The following is a 25525-nucleotide window of genomic DNA, read 5'->3' on the forward strand; positions in this document are numbered from 1 at the left end:
CGCCGTGTCTTTGTGAGACACAGAAAAGGTGAACGGATGGATTCCACATGCCTGGTTCCCACCGTGAAGCATGGAGGAGGAGGTGTGATGGTGTGGGGGTGTTTTGCTGGTGACACTGTTGGGGATTTATTCAAAATTGAAGGCACATTGAACCAGCATGGCTACCACAGCATCCTGCAGCCAAATGCCATCCCATCCGGTTTGCGTTTAGTTGGACCATCATTTATTTTTCAACAGGACAATGAGCCCAAACACACCTCCAGGCTGTGTAAGGGCTATTTGACCAAGAAGGAGAGTGATGGAGTGCTGCGGCAGATGACCTGGCCTCCACAGTCCCCAGACCTGAACCCAATCCAGATGGTTTGGGGTGAGCTGGACCGCAGAGTGAAGGCAAAGGGGCCAACAAGTGCTAAACACCTCTGGGAACTCCTTCAAGACTGTTGGAAAACCATTTCAGGTGACTACCTCTTGAAGCTCATCGAGAGAATGCCAAGAGTGTGCAAAGCAGTAATCAGAGCAAAGGGTGGCTATTTTGAAGAAACTAGAATATAAAACATGTTTTCAGTTATTTCACCTTTTTTTGTTCAGTACATAACTCCACATGTGTTCATTCATAGTTTTGATTCCTTCAGTTAGAATCTACAATGTAAATAGTCATGAAAATAAAGAAAACGCATTGAATGAGAAGGTGTGTCCAAACTTTTGGCCTGTACTGTATATGACAATGGGCCAGATGCAGCAACATTCTCTTAAATTTCTCTTATATTTTCTTGTATTTTTCTGTCAAGAGAAAAACTAAGATAAGTCAGCACCAGATTTATCAAATGTTCTTAACCATCCAAATCTGCTCTTGCCCAGGTGTGCTGAACAATGAATCCCACCTGACTGTAAACTGCAGGTGTGTGTCTGAGCATTTGTTATTAGCGTAAGGTAATGCTCCCTAAACACTTTACAAGGGAATTAGTGAATCCCATAAACCAGAAGGCACTAACAAAATAAGAACAAATTGTGGATATGAACAAAACAAGAAAAATTTGTTCATGTAGCGCTTTCTTCATCCGGCCCATTGTCATATGGACAACAAATGTTTTTTCAAACTTCGAAGCTGCTAAGGGGAAATTTAAGATGCTTACATGCGTGGGAAAATTTCTTTTCCTACAAAGAGTGAGAGAGAAACGGTGCAAGAACAGGAGAGCTCAAGGAGAATTTTAATCCAAAAGGCTGTCCATATTTGAAGTTCATTATACAATATCTCTAAAATATATCCTTTACAAATTGCCTTGATACATTTTAATTTTCTGCCATCGATCATTTTGAAGAGTAGAAGTCACTTTATAATGAGTGGACCATTCATTTTGGAATCAAACTCCATATTTGGTGTTATTATAGTAACAGTGACTCCAGTCATGCAGTAACCTTTTCTCAGAGAAAACTGAAATCAGGTAGAATCTGTTTCAGCGAGACTTTCCGAGGAAGGCTTTTCTTAAGCCTCATCATTGTGAATGAAATTTTCCACCTACAACAATCAATCAAAATCGCCCTGACTGCCAATGCCATGGGTATCCTCTGGATTTCAGTCCGATTCACATTTAGGGGACAATCTACAGCAATCTCACTTTTATTGCACCTGTTTCTCCAAGATGAAATGTTTCAATTTCCTCTGAAGAAAACTCTGAAAGGGAAAGAGAGAAATAATGGGAGCCTGGCCAAGGTGCCGCTGCTGAAATATCTCTCTCCTTCCCTAATCGTCCCACCATCTTCCCTATCATAAAAAACAGGAGCAATATATAATATATTGAATGGCATGGTGGGGCAGATAAAGTACTATTATTACCTGTGAACAATGGCCAGTATCTGAATGAATGATAGTCATTTGACACACAGATTGAGTCCTTGATCTTATTATGACTTTGGAAATACTCCAGGGAAACAACCTGATTGGTCATTTGGATGTTCTGATGCAAATTTTAGTTAGCCTTTATTGGTTACTGTATGGCCTGTGGGTGGCTGTTGGGGCTGACAGAAAATAGTCTTAATAACAGCCTTTGCAAGGGTATCAATTCACGATTAATCTTCTAGGTCTTTAGTTTGTCTGATCTGCTTTAATTGATGATTCCTGTTATTTTCAGCCTATTTTCAAATTTCTTTTCTTTGATCGCATTGAAAATTGCATCACTAATCTAAAAACAAGTGAATCAGTAACTGATTAGTAGCTGAGCAGTGATAGCAGTGAGTTATATCTTTCACCTGGTATCACAAATTGTGGAAAGTGGAGCACAAGCAGTAAACATAGCAGCAAATCCACCAATGTAGAGTACTGTCCACAGTAGTTCATTTGTGTTCTATTTACAATTTAGTTTCAGTAATTAGTTTTCAAGATGAAACAACAAAATCCTGTTTTTCCACTTCTGTCAACATGAAACAGAAAACCAACAGCAAGCCAAGTAAACAAGGAAGTATGAGCAAACACTAAACAACTTTCAAATGGACTATTAGTTTATAACTCAAATGCTACGTAGAGATACAGTGCAAATTACTGCAGTGTGTTAATGTGTTGAAAAGACGTGTTTGAATTACTGTTTGGATTCAACAGATGGGCATTACACATTTATCCTGTTGTATACAGCAGCAGGATTTAAATTTGTAAAAGGCCAATGAAAATTAGATCCAAATCAGTGTTGTGGTTAGCTCTGTGACATAATGACGGAGGTGCGTTCATATACAAATGGATGATTTGGCTGATCAAAGCCATTCCACACTGCAGCATGCATCCATGCTTGTATTAAAAATTATGTTTATAATGGGAAGCCTTTTTTAAGTACTTGCAGGGTACAGATGACGGGCTAGTCAGTCCATTTTAATGACTGGTTGTTAGCAATGACAAGTTATTCATTCTTTACATTATATTGCCATATGACTGCAGAGAGACAACTGTGCAAAATGTGACATGGTAAGATCACAAAGTAAAAAAAAATATTGATTTGTGTGCTTTAGTTGTGATTAATCTTGAAAGACATGGTGATGATGGGAATTCACAGGTAGACCGCCCAGCTAGTTTGTTATCTCTGGTTTTTCCAGTTTTCTGTGTGAATCTTTAACCATGTACTCTTCAAACAGTGCTAATGATGACAGCTGCTGTTAGACAGACTGGAGCCAGGACAATATTGGGTTGCCTTTCTAGTCATAGTTGTCCTCTCATTTTCCTCAAGCAGAGATCTTGGGAGTGGTCCTTGACTTTTAATGTTAATGTTTAGTTCTCAGGACAGTCCTGCAGCTGGGTTGCTGTTACTCACTGAGCCCCTTTTCTTTAGTGGAGCATCTTTAGCTGCAGGCCTACCCCTGGCTAAGATGGCATGCTGTCATTGCTCCCCGACAGTACCAGTGCCCTTCTGACTGTCGAGTTGTTTCTGCTGACCAACAGCAGAATGGTTAGCCCGAAGCAGGTAACACTGCAATCACATTGTCAGCACACAGCCAACTCAGGGCCAGCTTTGCCTTGCAAATTTGCAACCCAACTCCATTCCAATGCAAACCAGCTTTTTCCGACTCAGTCAGCCAGCCATTAGTAGGTCTGTACAGTAGTATGACTTCTGTCACAGGATGTTGGCAGTCAGCAGAAACACACGGAAAATAAAAATCATAAAGCACAAAATTCTGGCAGCAAGAAATTAAGCTAAACTGTGTTTCATCCTCTATGTACAGAAAAATACATCTTTGTAACATTAACATTTAATTATTTTTCACAAAGTGAAGAGTCTCAGGTAAAGTCTGCGAAGTTAAAACTCAGTGAGCAAAATAAAAATGTATGAGATCAGGTAGGCAAGAGCTCAGTACACATGCATTGATGCAGTATTCATTAAAAAGCTGTGTAAACTCTGAAATATAGATAGTGGATGCCATAAGATGAAAAGCAATCAACAGTATTTTCAGAGTAAGAGTCATGACCCAAGACCCTATTTTCATTCATTACTATACGGCATACTGTGAATTCATATCATAAAGCTGAAAAATGGTGGGTGAAATGAGTTTACTCTTCACTGCGGTCCCAAAAATAAATTAATAGTTTAATTTCTCTGCATAGTTTCATGGTATAAAACTTTAATTTCCTTATTTCAACTCTTCCAAAGCCTGACTACATCTCCATGAATTGGAACAGGAGACGAAAAATAATGAGATTATTTTGGGGGGTGACTGTCACTGAACAGGATATCCTGTGCCAGCTACCCTTTGAGTCTTATTGGTTTTTTTGTCGCCTACTACTGGCTGTAGTGGAAGTCATATAGCCTAAGCCACCAGTGTGAGCATTATTTATTTATACTGTCATCATCCATATACAACATTAGCTACTCAATTTCTCCAAGAGGAATAAAGCTTGGCAGGCATCAAAACAGTCTCCTCCAAAGTTGATTTTAGCAGTTATAAAATACACAACACTCATATACATATATGTTCAAATCTGTTTGCTGAAGTATCATTGCAGGTGTATTTGTTGATGCCTGTGAAAAATAAACTACCAAGTGCAAAAACAATGAAATAGATATGTATATTTTGCATGTGGTTTGAGCATATTCCAGTTACTTTTGGGCTTTGATTGATCTTATGGTGACAGTATAAGTATTCAGATAGTGGTGTAAAATCGTTTACTTTGCTGCATACTCATGAAATGTATATACCTGATCAGAGGTTGAGTATACGATAAGTATGACTTTTATCTCTGGGTATTTTTGTGTACATGTTAAGTCATGTAGAACAATGCCATTTGCTGTTTTCATAAAGAATTAGGATAAATGACAAGTGACAGGTGTTACTAATTGCTCAGGTGTTTTGTGTTGCCTTAATTGTGCATACACACAGTAAGAGCTGCGGTCTCAATTTGTAGGCAGAAGTCAAAGTGAAGACACTGGAAAAGCAAGAAATCTTGAAGATGAAATCAAGGGAAATTCCAAAATATAACAGAAATTGATGGCAGCAAATTTATACACTAATTTAGAAAATTATAGCCAAAGAGATATCAGTCGCCATGGTGCAAGGGTTAAAGTATCACAATTCACTGCTGAAAGAAGATTTTTGACAGGAGAAGCACTAAGCAAAATAATGGGAGGGGGAAACCACTTGTAATGCAGAAAGCAAGGAGAGTTATTGAAGCTTGTCATAGAGAAAAGATCACAGCCTTGATGCACACTTGGCAACACATTTTGAGCGAGTCTTTCTCAGGCAGCTGTGGACAGGAGACAGGAAAAATACAAAAGCGACACTGTGAGATGCAAACCTTTCATCAGCAACAATAACCAGGAATTTGCAAATAAGTAGAAAGATGAGCCAGAAGTGTTCACTTTTTTATGGACAGACAATTCAAAGATAAACCTTTATCAAAGCAACAGAAAGTGTAAACCATGAAGAAGGAGAGGAACTGCACATTATCATAACCATATCATCAATTCTGAAGCATGGAGGAGGCTTGTTCATGCACATGGTAAATACTCAGGTCTTGATGTTGTTTGTCATGAGTTACACAATCAGTCCTGAAGTATATAGACAATTCTTGTCTTAAAAAAGTCTCCAAGCTTATTTAGCAGAAATTCACAATACAGCAAGACAACAATCCAAAACATACTGCCCACTTAACAAAAGAGTTCATTGGGAACAAAAAGTAGACCCTTTTAAAATACTCAGGTCAGTCTTTAATACTACTGAGCATGCATTTAACTTCTTGAGGAAACTCAAGTCATTAAATTCTGCAAACAAGGAACAACTGAGCAAGGCTGCAGTTAAGACTTGGCAGAGGGAGATGTGAAGAGACCAGATACTAAAGGCTGATGTTTTCCTTTTGAGTACCTATTTTCACCTGAAATGGGATAGGGAAGGCTGCCCAACCACAACAATGGCACTGATCTCACATGGTGTAACATGCATACAAATAAACGCTCAGAAATAAAACTTCTTAGCCTCTACGTTTGTGTTTGAAATACAAATGTCATGAGAATACAGCGAAAATGAATCATTTTCACTACACTACCATAGGTTTACACTGTATGCTTTAATCTGCGGTGTGACTACTGGAACGAATGCCTCTTTGATGATCACTAATAATTAATAACAACAATAATGCAATACTTTTTAACTACTGCAGGGAAGGCACGGCCTCTCTCACTCCTGTAACCGAGCTGAACACCTGAATTACCAAGTCGAAGTGATAATGCATGTGTAAAATTATCAGTGGCAGAGGTGACTGTGTACTGGCAATTGTCGCAGCCAGGTTGTAGTCAAGGCCAGCTCAAATTTAAAAGGCTCATTTTATTAGAGAGAGACAGAAGCAAAGAGAGTTGAGGACACTCGAAAAGAGAGTGCTTGAGCGTTCTCTTGACTTCTTCGAGATTTTTTCTGGATCCAAGTTGACTTTGTCTCTTGTCTGGTCACAGCATCTGTATTTGCAGCGACAACACCCACCATTGCTCTGCTGTAGCACACAGCAACATACTTGTATGGGGATAATTACAAGTCTTGAGATGACTAAGGCATGCAAATGAAAAATAAATGTTCTTTTGTAAATATAATGCTGCCTTTCATGCAAAAAATGTAACCCATGACAGTTTGGTCCACATGATTTGATTAATAGCATTGTGAGGTGCCTTGCAATGGGTGTGAGAGTTCAGACCTTAGTGGATAACTTAACAGAAGCTTTCGTCTTTTTCTTTGAATTTGCTGCAACACAAATAGCACAATGTGTCGAGCCGGTCCCATATGCTTTCTTCAAACCATTCCCCAGGGCTGACCTGGGCCTCTGAGCCTGTTCCCCATGACGGCCATGAAGACAGTCACAATCCCTCCATGTAACAAATAGGCCCTTACATCATAGTTGCCTTGCCTTACCACAACATGAATATATACAAGACAATTCAATTCAAATGAGTGAGGCAAACTGATTATAATGATTTTGATGCATTCCCTTTGTATAATCCTCGCTGGCTTTGACCCTCTAAAACGAAATGAAATTCCCATGATTTAATTGAAAAAATATTTCAAAATCATGAGTGTTTTGTTTTTTGTTTTGTTTTGTTTTAAAGTGTAGACTCACATCTAAACAGCATGCAACTTATTTGCATGTCACTATTTATTGTTCTCATAAAACTGTCAGTTTTTTTTCTTTGCCAGTTTCACAAGGCCAAGCCCAAATATGTATCATTTTAATAGATTTAAAACATATACATACCAAGGTGTTAATGGAAGCTAATTGAAGCAGTATTTCTACCAGGTTCTTTGTGGCTTTTATTTACTTTTCCCAAAAGTTAAGCGGAGTTACAAAAATAGCACAACCTGATGATCAGCTACATACAACCTAGTAATCTGACAAAGATGCTTCGCCATTTTTGACGAGATTAAGCTAAAGCCCACCTAAAAAAAAAATCAAAACCAACAAAATGTTTTGAATCATAATGTAATATGCTGCGTCTCCCTGCTGGTATACCATATGCTTGACAGTGTTGAACACCATCCTGTCAGCTCAGTCAGCATGTACTGTGACACTCTGTCAGAAAAATTCCTGTACAGTTATCGCACTTGGCGAAGCGATTCTTGCATTATACTGAAGGTAAACATAACCGCCAGTGCTCACAGGGTCAGAGAGTTAAGGTTGCCTTGTGGGCGCACATCCTTCCTTCCTTTTGCTCCAGAAGGAGATACTCTGTCCTCTGTGTTTCTCTCTCCTTCCTCTCTGCTTGCAGACAAACCCATTCAAGAGTCAGTGATTAATTATTTACCCAGGCAATGAAATGCCAAAGCCTAGAGAAACACACCACCAGGAGAGAAAAGGTCACTCCCATCCTGCACACACACACAGTCACACACTCTATGTTACACACACACACATACACAACAGTGATGGATGGCAATAACATCTTTATCGGTGCTTCAGGCAGACATAGTTTTCATCCTCATGTCCAAACACCATAGAGACCAAGGGCAAAGCAAAACTTGACTGATGAGGTGAAATCTTCAAGAGAGCCCCAGAAAGCCCTCATTTAAAAACCACTCACATGTCAGAGGTGGTGCACTATTCAATCAATAGCAGTCTCAGACTCTGTCAAAGTGAGTGTGTGTGTATGTGTGTTTGTGTGCAGACTTGTAGTTGTGGAGCAAACCATAAAAGCTCTTTGGAGGTAACCTTTCCTTGATGAGCAAGCGCTGGCATCAATGGGAAAATGTCACCAATTGAAAATGGCATCCAGAATTTGATGACGGTTATCATGTTTTAAGAAGTTTTGTCACTCACAACTGTACTATTGGGGGTGGGGTTGATGAATGTGTAATTTAATTGTTAATGTCCCTCCACAGCTCCATTACACAGCTGGCCAAATGGGGTGCCGATGCTGCAGGATGATAAAAAGGTGAGAAGTGTGTTCTCTGTGTGTTCTTTTGTGTGTGTGTTTGTGTTTGTGTGCCTGTTAGTGTTTGTTTACGTGTCAAAATCAACTGCACCCCCAAGTTCCTTTTCATTTATGGTAATTGATGTTCCTGTTACTTGTGTTTTATATATTATATAATCATTAACAGGACTGCTGTTAGGACACTATGTATCACTGGCTAATGCTTACTGTTGGCTGTTTGTGATCTAGGAATTTAAACTCATTCTAACATTGCATTCAGTGTAATTTGCTCAAGAGTGTAAGCTTTTTTCCTCTAAATATATGCGTGAGTTTTGTGTGAACTTAAGATACATCAAAGTCTTTACTCTGTACTGATGATGTGTCTAATATAATCTGAAGTCATGTCGTGTCTGATTTGTTAACAGCATTCTGCAGCAGCAGAATTCAGTCGATTCAGTCTCATTTAAGAGAGAAATGTGCAAATGTCCACGTTTTAGTTGCCAGCTTAAATCACAGACTGTGGCAGCGATAATTATGTGAAAACCTCATGGATTTTCCCCATAGAGAAAAAGTGTTTGATCCAGAATTACATATTTGGACAAAGGTTTCTTCTCAGGGTTACGTCAGACTTCTTATGCCTGTCACATTAAACTGAATATGGTGTAAAACACAAATTGCAATCCACCTCCTCAATAGCAGCCACTTAAATTCCCAATACCCCTTTATCTATCCATAACAAACTGGACAGGAAGTTCACCCGTCGATTCAGATGTCTCCTTGCCCATGTAACGATTTCTTGTCGTGTGTGATGCAGATAGTGAGAGGCCCACTTATAATATGTCTGGACTCACATTGGCTCTTTGTACAAACGGTGCGTCAATATGCCAATAGCCATCACCCTGGGTTACAGTATTTCTCTGCAGGACGGTCCAGTTGTTAAAAGCCTACAAGGCGTCATTGTTAGGGCTTAGTGTGGCTGTGCCTTTTGCGGTGTAGAAGTACAGAGTGAGAGCCGGGGAGGCAAACGAGATTTTGATTGCAGATTAATGAAAGGGCATACCCTGATTCGCATACCAGAGTCGTAATCCCCCTCAACACGCTCACGCACTCACACACTTTCCTTTCCCATGTAGAGGATACACGTGAATGCTTGCCACACACGCACACACTTTCAAATGGACATTTGGCCTCTTTCAAGCATGCAAGTAGACAGTCTTACTTAAATTTTTATACATTCCCTCCTTCTCCGTCTCTTTCCGTCTCACACACACACACCTCCCAAATTGTCTGGAGTGTCACATTTCTTGGCTTAGCAGTGTTTGGGGATTGGCAGGGTGGGCCGGTAGGTTACTGGGTCTACTGTACAACTGGCCTCAGTATCCCAAGACTGACCCTCACACAGTCTATGCTGCCTCATAGAAGACTCAAAACTGCAGTTTTGCCTTGTCTGAATCAATTTTATTCAACTTTTTTTGTTTTGTTTTGTTTTACAAGAGTAGAATTGACTACTTTTTCACAGTGAGATGCTTTATAAAGATTTTCATGCATGTAATGTGAAATTTACAAATGGAATCGTGACATTTAAACTTTACAGAACCTGTAATCTCAGCTTCAGGTTTAAACATTTTGTTTACTTTTGTCCTCCAAATTATGAACTGAATTGCACATCTTAAGAGACTGGAAACTCCCAGTCTCTTAAGTGTGCAGTGTGGTTAGCATAAAGAAAAAATAACATTAGGATGTTCATCACAAGTTTAATGGTATTAGTGGCATAAAATCTATAGGTGTTGCTATGCCTTGCATGATTTGGATGTAATGGATGTAATCAGCCAAGTCACTGTAGCAGTGGTGTGTTAGTATTGTGGTCACATTCTGCTGGTGCTTAATAGTTGGTCTTCCACAAGCCTGAAAGAAAGTCTTCTCGTTCTTTGGCTGCTATAACAATCACCACCATCATTACACATAAACATATTCAGAGAGAACGTCAACCTAATTTCATTTGTAGACACTGCAGTTTGTTTTAGTGAGTTGTGTGTCGGAGGAGTGATAACATTTCCCAAGTACCACAGAGTGGACATCATCACAAAAAAGAAATTGAAATTCAATTCAGCATATTTTTCATAATGTGGTATATCACTACCAGGAAGCACCAGTGAAACTTGTAGGGATTCAGTGTTTTGAGCAAGGAAGAAGTTTGGTGTCACATGGGCTTGAACCATCCATCACATGAAGGGTGGCCTGCCTACTCATTACACCACCCTGCTGCCACTTCTGTGTATTGCCAGCCTACCCAACACAACCCAACCTCACCTCATGTGGAACCTCATGCCAGCAAATCAGTGTCAGACAAAGTATTCAAATCTTTTACTTAGTAAAAGTAGCAATGCCTTAATCAGTATACCCCAGAGTAAAAGAGTAAAAGTCCTTCATTATAACTGTTTTTTAAGTATAAGGAAAGTATCTGCAATAAAATGTACCTAAGTCGTCTTTGTGAATAATTGTTCCTCTCATAGTGTTAAATTAGTGAGGCATGAACCTGTAAGAAATATGTCAGTGTTGTAGCTCTTACTGCTCCATATGCTTTTGGCTACTTGACATTTCAACAACGGATCAGACTCAGTGTTTTGCATGTGAAAGCTTATTCTTAAAAGTAACTATGAACTGCAGCGATCAGATAAATAAATACAGTAAAAAGTACATTTCCCTCATGCATTGTAGTGGAGTAAAAGTATAAAGTTTCACAAAATAGAAATGCTCAAGTAAAGTAGCACTATCAAAACTGTACAATATTTGAGGAAATGTTCTTAGATACTTTCCACCTCCACAAGAAGAGCTGAGAATTATTTGCATCTGCTCTCTGACACAGGCCTGATGCCCACATTAATACAAACACAAACCACACGCCTCTCCTTCATAGGTACAAAAAAAAAAAAGTTTTATTTATGATATATACAAAAATGCAGGTGTTAATGTCTGTCAGAAGCAATACCTCTGTCCATTTACCCAGAAAACAGAGGATCACAGCAACAAGTGGTCCATTTGACTGGATCTGCTGTTTGGAAATACTGTGGCTTTGAGGCAGGTGGGAATCCTGTTGTGCAGTAAAGTGCTTTTTCATTTTGTCATGAAGCTTTTGTCCAGCTTTATGAACAAGCACCTGCAAAATGATTGGTCTTCATTTCTTTCTGTTTTTTGTAACACAGCTTGTGTCTTGCTTCGTGAAAGCATGCCTCAAGTTTCACCTTGGCGGCCAGGACACAGCGGCAGTGCTGGCGCAAGAGAGGAGCAAGAGACAGGGAGAGAGAGAGAGAGAGAAAGAGAGCAAGAGTGAGAGAGAGAGAGAGAGAGAGAGAGAGAGAGAGAAAGAGAGAGAGGGAGAGAAATGGAAAACATTCATTTTCTCAGCTTTCCACTGTGAAGGGAGAGAGAGGAGGGATGCAAGGTGAGAGAGAGGTGCTTCAATCAGAGAGGCCGTGTGTTTCTGTTTTGTATGCACTTGTGACTCTGCGTGCATGTGCGTGGGCAGGTGGTGTGTGTTTGTGTGTGTGTGCAAGCAGAGAAAAGAAGTCGTCATTGTATCAATCGATATATCAGAAAGTCGCCTATTATCCTCTTAATACTCCAGACTAGTTTTCAGCAGGCATGCATGCATAGAGAATGTGCACATTTGTGTATATTAAAGTGAGACGCCAGGGATGGGAAGATGTGTTCAGAGTGGAAAGGACGACTCGAGGAAGGAGGAGGGGGAGGAGGGCTGAGAGAGACGATATAGAGGGAAAGGCTCGAGGGAAGGCGCTCAAATCAAGGAGAAGTGAAGTGCAAGGGATAGTAGATTAGTGAGCAGCAACTATATTAGAGAGATGCAGAGGGAGAGATGGAGCGGAGAGCAGCGAGGGTTTGAGCAGGGAGAGGCACCCAGGGAGGTGTGAGATTGAGGAGGCCCTGCTGGGGTTATGAGTCTAGGAGGGGGCCTTCGGGTGGAGGAGGAAAATAATGGGAGGGAGAAAAGAAGGGTGCGAACAACATAAGGCTCTCTCAGCAGGAAGTGTCTGACAGCCTGTTACACTGTCCACAATATAACAAAAAATAAAGCCCTCCTACCAGCACTGCTGTAGGAACCTATTTAGGTGTGTATGAGTGTGTGAGTGCTCATGTACTTATACCCTTGTGAGAAAATCTGCCAAAATAAGGGCATTTTGTCCATCCTCACTCCTCCACTGTGGACTACTCTAAGCTTGTGGCTTGAAGTGGAATTAAAGAATAGGTTTGACATTTTTTCAACCCAGGCTGTATTAAAATGTTTATAACCATCACTGATACCCCCAGTGTCAGCTTACAGTCAGCCAATACTTCAGATTATTTCTAAATTTTTGCCCAAACTCCCTCCCCTTCCAGACAGAAACCAGGGAAGTCAGTGGACATAACACTGGTATTGATCAAGAAATTAATCACACCTCTGCAAATATATTATGGTCATTTTGAACATTATTACACCTATAACTTTTCAGTGATGTGGTTAAATCTGGAGTATGATTAAGGCTAGGACTAAAGTTTAGATTAGGCATGACTTAATCTACAAAATTTACAGAATTTAAACAAGGTCACCCAGTCTTGATTTGATCTATCACCCACCACTTAGACTCATTGCATTTTACATTATCATGGACATTGCAAAGCTGCTGTGTGCTGCAGCATTCCTTTGCTGGTGCACAGTTGAGCTTAAGTAATGCGTTTTACACCAACCACACTTCACAAATTCTGCTAATTGTATAATTAAAATTATAGCTAATTACCTTGTTTGATGATTCTTTGACTCTCAAATTGTGTGCTTCCTGTTTTTCTTTGCGCATGAAGATTGAAAGCAATCTCATACAAAGTTGGAAAATCCTATACAGCAGTTTTAATGAGGTTTAAAGCTAGAATATGCACCTTTCAGTCTCAAGGCAGCAAAGCGAATTGCTAGTCCTGTCCTCCTCCCCGTCAGTTGGACAAGTTCACACCCTAGCACTTGCCAATCATCATCAAGAGCTGTCTGAGGAAATCCAAGAATGGCAATTTGATAGCTGAGATCTTGTGGAGAAAGGTCCTCCCACGTTGTCTTGGAGAGAACAATCTCCTCATCAAAGCGTGCACAGAAAAGCTGCCCAGCAGTTAGAGATTGACTACATGCTCGATGCCATACATGCGATCAATTAAGACACACAGCTGTTCAATATCTCAACTGTTCCAAGCATCTGTGTACTATAGACTGTGTCACTGCAGGCAAGGTTTATCATCTTTCCAGTGAATCTAGGGGCTTCCCATTTGCTCTCGTCAGTTGCATCACTGCATTCTCAGCTTGCAATTAGGCATCCAGGATTTTTAACCATCTTCCAAGACTGAAAAAGTAAGACTGATATTCGCCTATGTTTTGGAATGACCCTAATCATTACATACAGTTAGCTTCAATTTATTTTCTTGCTGCTCTCCTTCATTGTTATTGGACGTTAAAAAATGTCCCGGACATCACTGAAAAGCCAATTACAGGGAAACTGGTGATGTACACACAGGGTTATGGACAGACAAAGAAGGATAATGTATTCTATATGCAATTCATTTTGGAGCCTATTATATGAGCAAAAGTACATCTTGCACCTTTAAGGTCAGGGTAAGCGCAGATGTTGTCAGTAGAGATCCCAAAAAGCACAGTAGTCTAAATGCAGGTTTATTTCTGTGCATGTTTGAGTGAGTATGTGTGTGTTGTGCGTCACTGTCTTTTTGTCAGCTTCTTTTTCATTCTCCTCTCCTAGATGTCTTTTTTTTTTTGTTTTCCTTGTCCTCTGCGGCAGTTAGGAACACAAAGAAAGCTGAGAATCTGAGAGCATCTGAGAATAAAAGTCAGTATTTTACAGTTTGTACTAGAGAGAAGAGTTCAGTCACAGGCCTTTATGGTCCCGTTGTGTCTGTCTACACATCCTTGTCCTCTTCTTTCCACTCCTTCCAAGACGTCGCTGCACAGTATATCTGACAGTCGTATGAGCAATGCAAACATCACTGCAGCCAAGACAAGAGCCAGCCTGTAAACATGAAGCACATGCATTCCTCAGATGTCGCAGTGGCGTCGAGCAAGTTGCATCAACAGCACACTGAAGTATCCTTGTTGTTGTCAACGTGTGCGAGTGTGTTCTATCGATTCACACACAGTGTCATGGGAACATCTGACTCCTGGATCCCCTTCAGACAGACGTAAATAGTCCCCTCTGTCTGCTGCAGTGCTGATCCAGTCAAGTGAAAGACAAGTATGACTCTGTCTCATCTGGAAGGGACAGAGACTTATTGCATATCCAGCGCCCTTCTTCTTGGACCTGGCCTGCTTTTCCTTTTGTTTTTGCTTCTCAAATACGGCCATGTCTCCAAATCTGGTGTAGTTTTAATCAAAGTGACTAAAGGCGCAGTCAGCAAAATCTTTTGGGATTTAAATGAGGGTCCTCTAGACTAAACTGACAAAAAAAAAAAAAAATTTGAATAAGCACAGAATTTCATAGTTGAGTCTACTTGCGTCTCATCATTGGTCCTACTAAATTTTGTGCTTATTCTGTGTTTTTTGTCAGTTGAATTTAAAATGTCCTCACCTCACTCTATCTCTGGCCATTTTGCACAGCACACCTTTAATTAAAAGTCATCATCATGGTGAATTATTGTTGGAAGAATTAATCACCTGTTTGACACAAAATGAATTGATTGTAGTTTTGATAATTGATGTAGTGATGATGTATTTGCTGGTTGCAGCCTCACAGTTGCCCAGGGTGTGCTCGCTCTTCTCCATTTCATATCAATATAAAATTAATGCTTTATATTTTTTGACTTCTGGTTAGACTAAGCAAGCAATTGAAGACATCAGTCTGGTGTCTTTGAGTTTAATCATGAACTTTTAAAAAATTAAAACAAGATTAATTGACAATAAAAAAAAAATGTTTAGTTGCAGACCTATGCTGAATCTGTTCCATTTTTTGTGAAGTAATGCTCCCTCTGTCTCCCTGTTTCACAGCTACATCTATGACCCCTCTGTAGCGGTGGATGGGAGGAAGAGCGACTCTGCGGGCAGCTCTCTGTACCATCCCCACCAATTTTCAGGCGAGCCCCCCGGGAGCAACCCGCTCAACAGCCATGACAAGCAAAAGCAGGGCTTCCACAACCTGGGCTACAGCAAGTCCAACGACGGCACGCTAAAACTAGAGGCAGACAACAACTATGTCAACAGGCTGCACAGCACTGGTGCCGCCTCCGAGAGGGAGCTCCCTCGGCAGGGGAGCGGGATGCACCCAGAGGGGGGTCTGTACATCATCCAGCCGGAAGCTCTGGGACCGAGATGGGTGACGCAGGACAGAGGGCCGAGCCAGGTGCCTGTTTACCCCAACATACAGGAGTATGAGAGCGCAAGGAACGGGTGGGACCCCTCAATCAGCGACGGGTGCGGGACAGGGAGTGAAAGCCTGTCAGTGGACGAGATAGATGAGGGTGTGGGAGGGACCCCGGAGTACCCCTGCGACACGGGGGATGAAGGGAGCATCCTGTCAGGGGACGTCCACACCAGCACCACCAGCGTGTCCTCAGCTGACACCAGGGATGACCACAGAGCACGAAAGACTCCGGACCTTTCCACCTTGGAGAGTGGAATTTCGGTGACAAAGAGTGAGGACGAGGAAGAAGGGAGGGACGAGGAGGAGGAGGATGAGGAGGAGGAAGTGCAAAGCGTCACAGACTCAATGGTAGCAGAAGCTCTCGCCGCGCTGGAAGCCGCCACGGCTGGGGAAGACTGTGAGTGACAGCCTCACTGCATTTGAGCACGAACGCACTTCCTCTCTCTGATCTCTCCACATTGACTCGGATTCGAAGACGGTGTGTCAGCATCCAAAACCACAATGCAACTTTGCCATAGTGCTGAATCAAAGCTCTAGTCTTTGTATATAATCGAGGAACACGGAGTGAACGCAGATAAAATGAAGGAAAACTGTGTTTACAAAAACATGCACATTTATTTTCAAACCAGAGTCATGGATATGTCTTTTTTTTTATTGTGGTCACAAAGACAAAAAATGGAAATGTCAGCCTTGTGAAGGAAAGGACAGCTTTTTTCATGCAGCAATGTTTGCATAAACCCACAAATGAAGAAACATGAGCTTGTAGACTGTGAATATTGCCTGCAGCCATATAGAAAGTCCAGTTGAACCCAGTGTGTTATACACTCCTTGGTCTGAAAAACATCTGCACACACACTGCTTTGCCATATCAGTACTGCCTGTGCGCAGATATTAGTTAATACACCACACGCTGTATGAGTTTTATTCTAAAATATTGTGTATACCCATTACAATATGACTTCAAATTCATCTGCTGACAGTGAAACAGGATTCAGCCGCTTGTCAGTTTCCAGAGCTTAAATAACTAAAATCCCGTTTGTCCAATCTTTGTGGCATCAATATTTTTGACTTTTATCACATTGCATATCTCGTTTTAGAACAAAACTCCTCACAGGCTAAACACCAGTGCATACTCTTCTATGTATGTGTGTAATATTTACATAGAGAATATGCTGTAGCTTGCCATAGCTTTTTGTCTCTTCAGGGAGCTCGTCCTTGTTTCACTGTGCGAGCGAAACAGGAAAGGTCATCAAATTCATTTTTTTTGTTTGCTACCCATGTTGGTGTCTGTTATTGTCTGCTCTTGTTATTTATATCTTCACTCACATCATTCTTAGTTTGGTAATTACCATATGAAAAGTACCAATGAGCATTACTTAAGACTGGAGTAGCAAGAGCATGAGGAGGCGGGCCTTATTTATAGAATATCCACTTAAGAGTCATTATTAAGTTCATTATGATGGTGTCTCGTTTCAAAGAGTATGAGTAAACAATAAATATATATATTAACATCAGTCTACTTGGAAAATTTGTTTACATATTTTTCATATATCATTAGATATGTATGGTATATAATTAGAAGCACATTTCTGATTTCAGTGCAAAAATTATGTAACATCTTATCCATGTATGCAATTAAATGGGTGAGAGCCTTTTATAAATAAGGCCCTTTGTCATGTGGTAGCATATCGGAGGCCGTGGCATATCAGGGGTTTGTAGCACTGAGGTTATCTATGCATATTAGCAATCCTAACCAGGATACAAAGCACCAAAGCATAAAGTTTAAAAAAGTTAAAAAAAAAAAAAAAAAAAAAAAAAAACACATTAGTGGTCTGCTCAGCAACTTTTTGACCTCAGTGGGTCTTTGAGTGTAAAAGTTAAGGTCAAAGCAGCAGTGACTAAATCACCTAGGGGCCATCAATCCACTTTACTGTTGCATTTTTTTTTTTCTTTTTTTTTTTTAATTTTATAGGTCAGGGCTTGTGTCTGTTGTCTGGCTTGTGACATTAGTTCAATTAGAAGCTTGTTTTTGTGCCTGATTATAAACTAATTGAGGCTGGATGGCACAGAAAGCCTAAAAACCAACACATACAGCACAGTGGCCTTTTGAAGAGCCTTAAACCCTCATTAAACGTTTTCTTTCATGAAGTTTCTGAAAACCTTTTTTTTTTTTTTTTTTTAACTGTGACTCCCTTTTCAGTCATTGTTTGCCTGCCAAATTATTTCTACTCCTTCTATTTGTATTGTAAAATAAAGACACTTACTGTAAACATGTGAGCTGTGACAGTACGTTTGTGTATGTTTTAGTGACTAATGGATACTGAACCGAGTGTAAGTGAAAAATCTAAAGGCACAATGACAAACATGTCTGTTTTACATATGGTTTCTGTGTTATATTTCTCAATCCTTACAGAATGAAGGACGTGCAACAAGTGGAGGTCAGGACAAAATGCTTTATCTGCCTTCATGCTGGATGTATGCAATTATTTTATTTGCTCTAGTAGTCCTGTAAACAACAATTAATGTTAAGGTTGATGAATGAGGATGATGATTTTTTTTTTTTTTTTTTTTTTTGGATTTAATCAATTAGGGCCTAATCGTTTCAACCATAAAATGTCTAAATAATGCCCAGTACAAGTAACTAGAGCCAGAAAGTTTCAAAATCCCTTCCTTAGACTGATGAGCAACCACAAAAATCAGAAAATATTACATTCATAATAAGAAGAAACAAGGAAAAAAACAATTACTCACTTGTTAAAATTATCGTCCATAAATTTTCTGTTGATTAATCGATTGGTGGTTTTAGCACTATTTATTTATTTTACCTTGTCTTTAATTTATGAAAACTCTTCAAGGAGACTGACCAAATCTTTCACAAGGATTTGTACAGTGTCAGCGAGCAAATGAGCTTCAATGGGCTGAAATCAACTTGTCAGCTCCAGAAAATCTGACATTTTACAGAAGCATGGATTCTGCAGGACACCATGCTTTCATGTGCTCTCTCTCTCTCACTCTCTCCCTCTCTCTCTGTGAATGAGTGTGATCATCCAGGGGCCCTCGGCAGGCAGCAGGGCCCTGGGGCCACGGCTAATGAACACCTCTGGGCGTTGCTGAGGCCAGTAGGATACACAGCAGAGCCTTGGAAACAGAGCTTACGCAACAGCGTGACTGAAGAGCGCGATCGGCTGACTTGGTCCCTCACCACATGAGAGGCTATTAGCGTGTCTGTCCCAGCGTCTTGGTGCAGGAGGTGGAACCGAGCCTGACGGTACCAAAATAGCCCGTGTTTGGACATTTATCTATTCATCTCACCCACCCCTCTCTATCTTCATCCCTCTTTTCCCTTTGCTCTTCTTTGCCGTAATTGCTCACTGTAATGGCTCTCTCTCAATTATAGCGTGCTTTTTTTAACCCTCCAACTTGGTTCTCTCTTCAGTTGGACTTTGCTCTTCAGACATGGCAGGGTCGTTTTTCACAGGGTCTCCAGGTCAAAAGCTTTTTTTGTCTCTCTCTTCCTGTTCTGGGTCAAATGGCATTTGCAAATAGCCTTTCTTCAAACAAAGTGAAAGATACCTACTTATGAGATGACATAATCCCAATTTTTTGCAGTGCCAGTTATTGCAAGACATTTGATTTTCTTGATCCTAGTAGGCTGATCTGTCTTATTCTGCTTTGTTTCAACATATTTATACTTGTTCCCTGAAAAAATCCTGAAATAAGTGAAACTGTAATGGAAATAAGTGGGATTGCCTCATCCCACTGTCAGATATTTTCACTCGTTTGAAGAAAAACAAGATATTTAAAGAACCATACCAGTGATTTTGAATGTTTGGCTCTTTTATTACATTTTATTACATTTTTTCTTGCAACAATCCATTTTGCAATCGCATTTGGGTCCTAAAGATTTCTGAACTTGCAGGGTGTTCATAAAGTCTCTACAATGTAACAAATTTATTACATAAGCAAATGAATAGACAAATCTGTTGAAATTATTACAAAATGAGGAGTAGATATTAAAGTTTTTTTCTCATTTAATACACCTCTATATGGGCACCCTTAGTTGCACAAAGCATTTCTTGCCATGTTCGCTGTAGCATAGCCTCATTAATAGTGGCAATGGCATCAGTGATCTTTTGCTGAAATACACAAATGCAGTGTGATTAAAAACTTTGATAACCACTGAGTTCATAGAACAAATCTGATTAACATATCTCATCAATTGCTTTTGTAATAGATTTTTTTTAAATTGTAAAGAGACTTTGTGGACACTCTGTATAATCAGTCCCTTCATTTTCAAATTTTGTTGTTTGGTTGGAACTCGCACCTTATAATGTTCTGCTCTGCGGCAAACAAAGTTGCTGCAATTGATGAACGACTGAAGTGATAATTCGCCATGTAAAGCATTTCCCCCGGGGACTATTTTCAGGCTTTCTGATCCGTTCAGATCACTCCGCCCAATTTCAAGCCATCAAAACACAACAAAGTCTTTGAAGTCTGTAAAAGTTACTTTTCATATCACAGAAGCATGAACGTAAACCAGTGGCAAAAGTACTGAAGTCTTAAGTACGACTGCTTGCTTTTGTTGATGTTAGGCTAAACATGCAAAATCACTGGTGTTGTCCTTTAAGACTGTAGATGAGACTATAAGACTTGTTAACATGGAGATTTTTTGCAGTAAAGCCTCTGATCAGAGCACAGACATGTTGCCGAGTCAGTGCTTGACCTCTCTAAATCAACAGCACTGCCAGCTCCCCCTAAAGGTTCTGGGTTTTAGTCTCAGCCCTCAGGCAGGGTAGAAGTTATGTTCCAGGAACTAGGATCCACTGAAATAGGTTTCACAGTACAGCATGCCTGGAAAGGGCTAAAAACAAAAACCACTTGTTAGTTCTTAGACTTTTTTTTGGTCAGCTGTTTTCCGAGACGTGCAGACGTCTGTAGGGAGGCTAACAACATGCAAGGCCCTCCCATGTTTTGTGTGATGTCTCATTCACGCAAAGCTTAGCTGAGGAGGCATTTTCCCCAAATCTCTAAATCTCCTCACATGCATTGCATGGTGTTGAGTTTCACACATCATAGCAGCGCCAAGTGTCACATGAGGAGCTGCTACCGGAGACGGCTTCATGTCACATATGATGTCACACAAGGGACTGCCGCCTTCAGGCCACGCTGAGACCTACATAGCACTCCGGTGTCTCTGTGTGCATTCACACTGATACTCAACAGGGTGAAGCTCTGATCCAGTATTTTTTTTTTAATCTTGTGCTACCATTCATTTTGCATTTTAGCTCTTGTTGTAATCAATTATAGAGGCAAACATCAAGTAGAAAACTTGTGGACATGGCGGGCAGCTGATTTGCCAGCAGCAGCGGGCGCGGTGTAACAACCATGAGGTGAAGAACAAGCAGCCTCTCTGTTTCTTGTTCCTTTGTACTGACTTTCTCTAATGCGAACGCTGAAAAAAGCCCAAGACGTTAACTGGAGCCCCAAAGCTCATGGAAAACCCCGCCAGATGAGAAAGTGTTGCTTGTTCCCAAATCAATTTCTTTCGTCAGTCAAGTCACCTACTCTTTGATACTAGTGTCATGCCTTGTTTTAAGGGATTGTCGCCTATTTCATCATTTTTAATGCACTGAGAGCGCAGTCGCCAGGAAAAATGCTGGTGTTTTATGTTTCTGCAAAGCAAGGAGACAATGAAATTTAACATTTCATAAATTGAAATGTGCACGTAATCAGTTGGTTGAGCTTCCATTTTTTCCCGCACCTCCATTTGCTGCCCTCGCCGCCAACTAGTTTGACTCGCTCATTTGACAACGTCAAGTGAGCCAATGACTGGAAGTCACAAAAATGGTTTTGTCCATATTTCCGCTAAAAATAAGGAGAATTCAATGAGTAAAAAACACTTCATCAGGGGGCAGGTGGGGTGGTGGATGGTAGAGCTAAAAGGACTTTGCTTGTGCACACCGGGCTTCACCTCCTGTGTCAAATAAGAATTGTGTTTGTTTTTAGCTTAGTCAGTGCAATGTATTTTTGGTTCAGAAACACTGACATTTCAACCTCAAATGGCAACATTTTATTCTGGCGGCTGGGTTGTTGAGAATGACATTTTTTTTACATCCTATTGTTAGATCTTTTTCATAATTTTGAAAATGAAACGAATCAGGTTACAAGATTAAATAACTCAAGATCATTGTTTTTAAGGTTGCACACACTCACACACGGTGTTCCTTTGAATGTGCAACCAATGACACAAAAGAAAAAAGCTGGCACAAAGTACAGCGTGCACCATTGTGAAATGAGAATGCACATCTGACAAAGGAGCATCTCCATACGTGCGCGGACAGTAATGACGGCAGACTCGGCACCGCCTGCTGAAGAAATCCACAGTGACTCGTTTTTAATCAGAGCACCATCTCACATCACAACCGCAGAGCTGAGCCCGCGTGTCGCCAGCTGGGCCACCGGGCCTGTCTCAACACATACTGAAATAATAATCAAAGCAACTGTACTTGATTTGAAAATACCAACCCATTAGGATGAGCATAAACACTCAATGTACATTATAGAAATATGAGATCACCTGTGAGAATGAAGCATTTCAGCCCAACATAACATCAAAAGAGCATGTTGCTTCAAAAAACAGCCCTAATGATTAATGCAGTGTGAACACAGTTTTATATATGCGGTGTGCACATGGGGAAGTGCTCATAAAGTGTGTGAATGTGTGTGATGCAATTCCACAATTGACATCCTAATAGAAAACTGTGAATAAAGGAGTACAGACACTTAATGGAGTCAGTCAATTCAGTGAAACAATTTTGTTTCCATAGTCTGTACTTTATGATAACTTACTATTGTCATCTCACTGATTCAAGGATATATTTAATTTCATCATTTTTAAATTGAAAAGCTGAAAAATTGTGCATAAAAGACATAATTGTATGAAAAACATGGTTCATCTACTTTCACATTTTTATTTAATCAAAAATATTTAATTTTTTTACAATTCAAGCATTTTTAATGACAGTATTTTTCAATGCACACAACTTAAAAAAAATAAATAAATAAAAAAAAAAAATTTAAAAATCCAGTTACTTTTGTGTCCAAATAGAAGCCTTTTAATTAGGCTACTTTTACTATACACAATAAAATTATTTTTTTTTTACCATCAAAGTTTCCAGTTGCAAATCTTTCTTATTTTTTTGTTTAATTATTTATGTATGTATTTCTAATTTAACCCCACACCCCACCCTATTGGCTCTGCAGGCTACATACTGGATCTCAACCAGCTTCTCAGCAACAGCACCAAAATCAGTTTTGCAGGCAGCAGTGCGCTCCTCTGCCGCTGAAAGGAGGCGGAGCGTGCAGGCGACTAAAAGGGAACTTGTGTGTCAGATCCCTCTATGTTGTTTTGATTAGGTCCATTAGGCAGACTGCAGATAGTCCCGGAGGTGTGTGCGCTTGCTTAACATGTTTGTTTTTCTCAAGCCTTTGTTGGAGTTAATGATGTCACCCTTAATTGTGGCGCGCTCACTTCCTTGTCTCAAAGGAGCAGGGCCGTATTTAAATAGAAAATCTCCCCCGCTCGGTTCTAAAGATCTCGTGCTGTTGACTCTAGAGCTGTGTACACGGACAAATCCCTCCGACGCCGGAAACACGAGTGCCAGAGCGCCTTGGCCCTCTCGAGTCAAACTAACAGCGCAAATGGGGATTTTTTTCCTTTTCATTTATTTCCTGCTTATCACTGCAGGGGCTGCCGTTTTGTGTCACATTCACAAACAGCAGCGGTGAAAACTGACTATCACGGGGATCAAAAGTGTGACCACCAGGGTGGTCTTCATTATTTGTTCAGGTCACATTTCGTATTCTGAATCCCAGCTGCATGTCAAGTGAAAGTAATGTGCCGCTAATGAGTTTCATGTGATTTATAGATGCTCGGCGTCTGGGTTTGATTAAAAACGGGGGTTGTGGGTCAGGGCGCCGGTTACATCGCCCTGTAGAGATTCAGCAAACAGTCGAGTGACACTGAGGAACATCTTCCTTCTGTCGCCTGATGGCTGAGAATTAACAGGCGGCGTTGAGGTCCGAGCTTTATCACGTGCACAAATACTTCCCACCAGATTTTTCACCTGAAATCTCACCACACCGCACGGCATTTCCTCCACGTGGTGACTCAGACACGATCCAAAAGAGACTTGTTTCCTTTCCGGCTTCCCAGAATATTTGCTCATGTTTAACTGCGGTTCTGGTTTCCCTTTAAAGGAGCACCGAGTGATTCCCCGTGAAGTTCCTTCTTTGCATTCAACACGTATCACCAAGTGTGTGATTGGGTTTCAGGCCTGCGCACCGGCTCCTCTGATAGTGAGGCTGTCAAATGCAGCCTAATTTTAGTCTTGGTTTGTAATGAAGCTTTTGTTTGATTATTGTAATCTTTTACAATTAGGTTTCAGGTTTACCTGTAGCTTTCAATGCACACTCCCAGTTTTAAAATTATGATTCATCAGTGTTAGCATTTGTTATTACAAGCCTATCTCAGGTAGGATTACAGCTCACAGTTTTTTCTTTATACAACAATTGAATACTTAAGGACTTACAACATTAAAAAACATGCACTTTTAGGTTTGTTTCCACACATTCTCTCATCAGTGATAACACACATGCCGCTCTCAGAAAGCAGGTCGAATCACTCCCATGTGGGACTATCACGTTTCCTCAAATAGGTCCTGCATCCTCACCCGGCAGCACCTGTCCTGCACGCACGTGACGGCGAGGGGTCAGCGGCATACCGTCAGGGCCCCGGGACAGACCTGCGACCAGCGTTACCGGGTCAAATCGTGTCCATGTTCTGATTTAGCACAGACTCCCTGCAGTAGATGAATCTAAAGCCGTGTTATAGAGCATTATTATTGTTTTGTAGTGCACGTTTTCATTTTTTGCAACTGCTATTTTTAGTTTATTTCACTTTACGGAAGTGATTTTTCGCCAACAGTTTTAGTCTTCGTCGTAGTTTTTGCCAGTGTTGAGCTTGTTACTCGTAAACAGCAATGCATTACACATTACTCATTACTTTTTTAATAAGTAATGCATCACTTTACTTAGTTCCTCCCTGTGGGAAATGATTTGTGGCACGACTCTTTACATTACATATGCATTCTTTCGCAACATCGCCTGAGATGCATTGTCACGTAATTGCCAGTCAACAACACAACGTTAAACCTTACATCTGCCTACGGATCAGCACAAATCCCCATCCTAATATGAAGGACACAGGATATTTCTTTTTTGCTCTTTAATAAAGTAACACCACAAAGCCGACAGCGGAGGCGGTGAAAAGCAGCCTGTTTGATTTGATGTTGTTGTTTCCAGCCTGGGCACAGTTTGCACTTCACCGTCAAATTAGTCTCCTCGGAAGTGATGTGCACATCTCCACACCTCAAAAGTCGTAGCCTGCTCTGCCAATTTTGTCTGATCTCACACACAAACTCTGGTCAAAGTGAGGCAACAACTCGTGAGAGGTCAGGCGACTGTTGCACAAACATGAAGACACATGAGACTATTTTTTTCTACCCGCCCCTTATGCAGATAACTGAAGAACTTATGTGATGGGACTAACATCACAGTTGTTTGATTTGCAAGTGTAATGTGCTTTCCAGTACTGAGTTAGAGACGAATGTAACATGACAGCCCTGAATTCTGATATTCATTAACAAAATAAGAGTCGTCAGTCAGTTTGGTGCTCAGCAGATGTCAGGAGTGCGTTACTCA

At 40.6% G+C, this 25525-nt stretch overlaps 1 protein-coding gene across 2 annotated transcripts in view; it reads left to right on the forward strand.

The window, feature by feature from the left end:
* The window catches only part of LOC115376101 (uncharacterized), a 33520-nt gene extending 8234 nt beyond the window's left edge, over positions 1-25286 (forward strand). Inside the window, exons 2-4 of one of the 2 annotated variants that reach the window (XR_003929775.1) lie at positions 8332-8384; positions 15391-17435; positions 25276-25286. Coding sequence is in view for 1 of the 2 variants with exons in the window: in XM_030075568.1 (XP_029931428.1) it covers positions 8353-8384; positions 15391-16168 (810 nt within the window). In the remaining variant the exon portion in view is untranslated. Of the gene's footprint in view, positions 1-8331; positions 8385-15390; positions 17584-25275 lie in introns of those variants that run through there. The other variant, XM_030075568.1, reaches the window with a different exon arrangement.
* Positions 25287-25525: the final 239 nt, after the last annotated feature.

The sequence above is a fragment of the Myripristis murdjan genome, chromosome 18 (genome assembly GCF_902150065.1).
Source record: "Myripristis murdjan chromosome 18, fMyrMur1.1, whole genome shotgun sequence".
Lineage (NCBI taxonomy): Eukaryota > Metazoa > Chordata > Actinopteri > Holocentriformes > Holocentridae > Myripristis > Myripristis murdjan.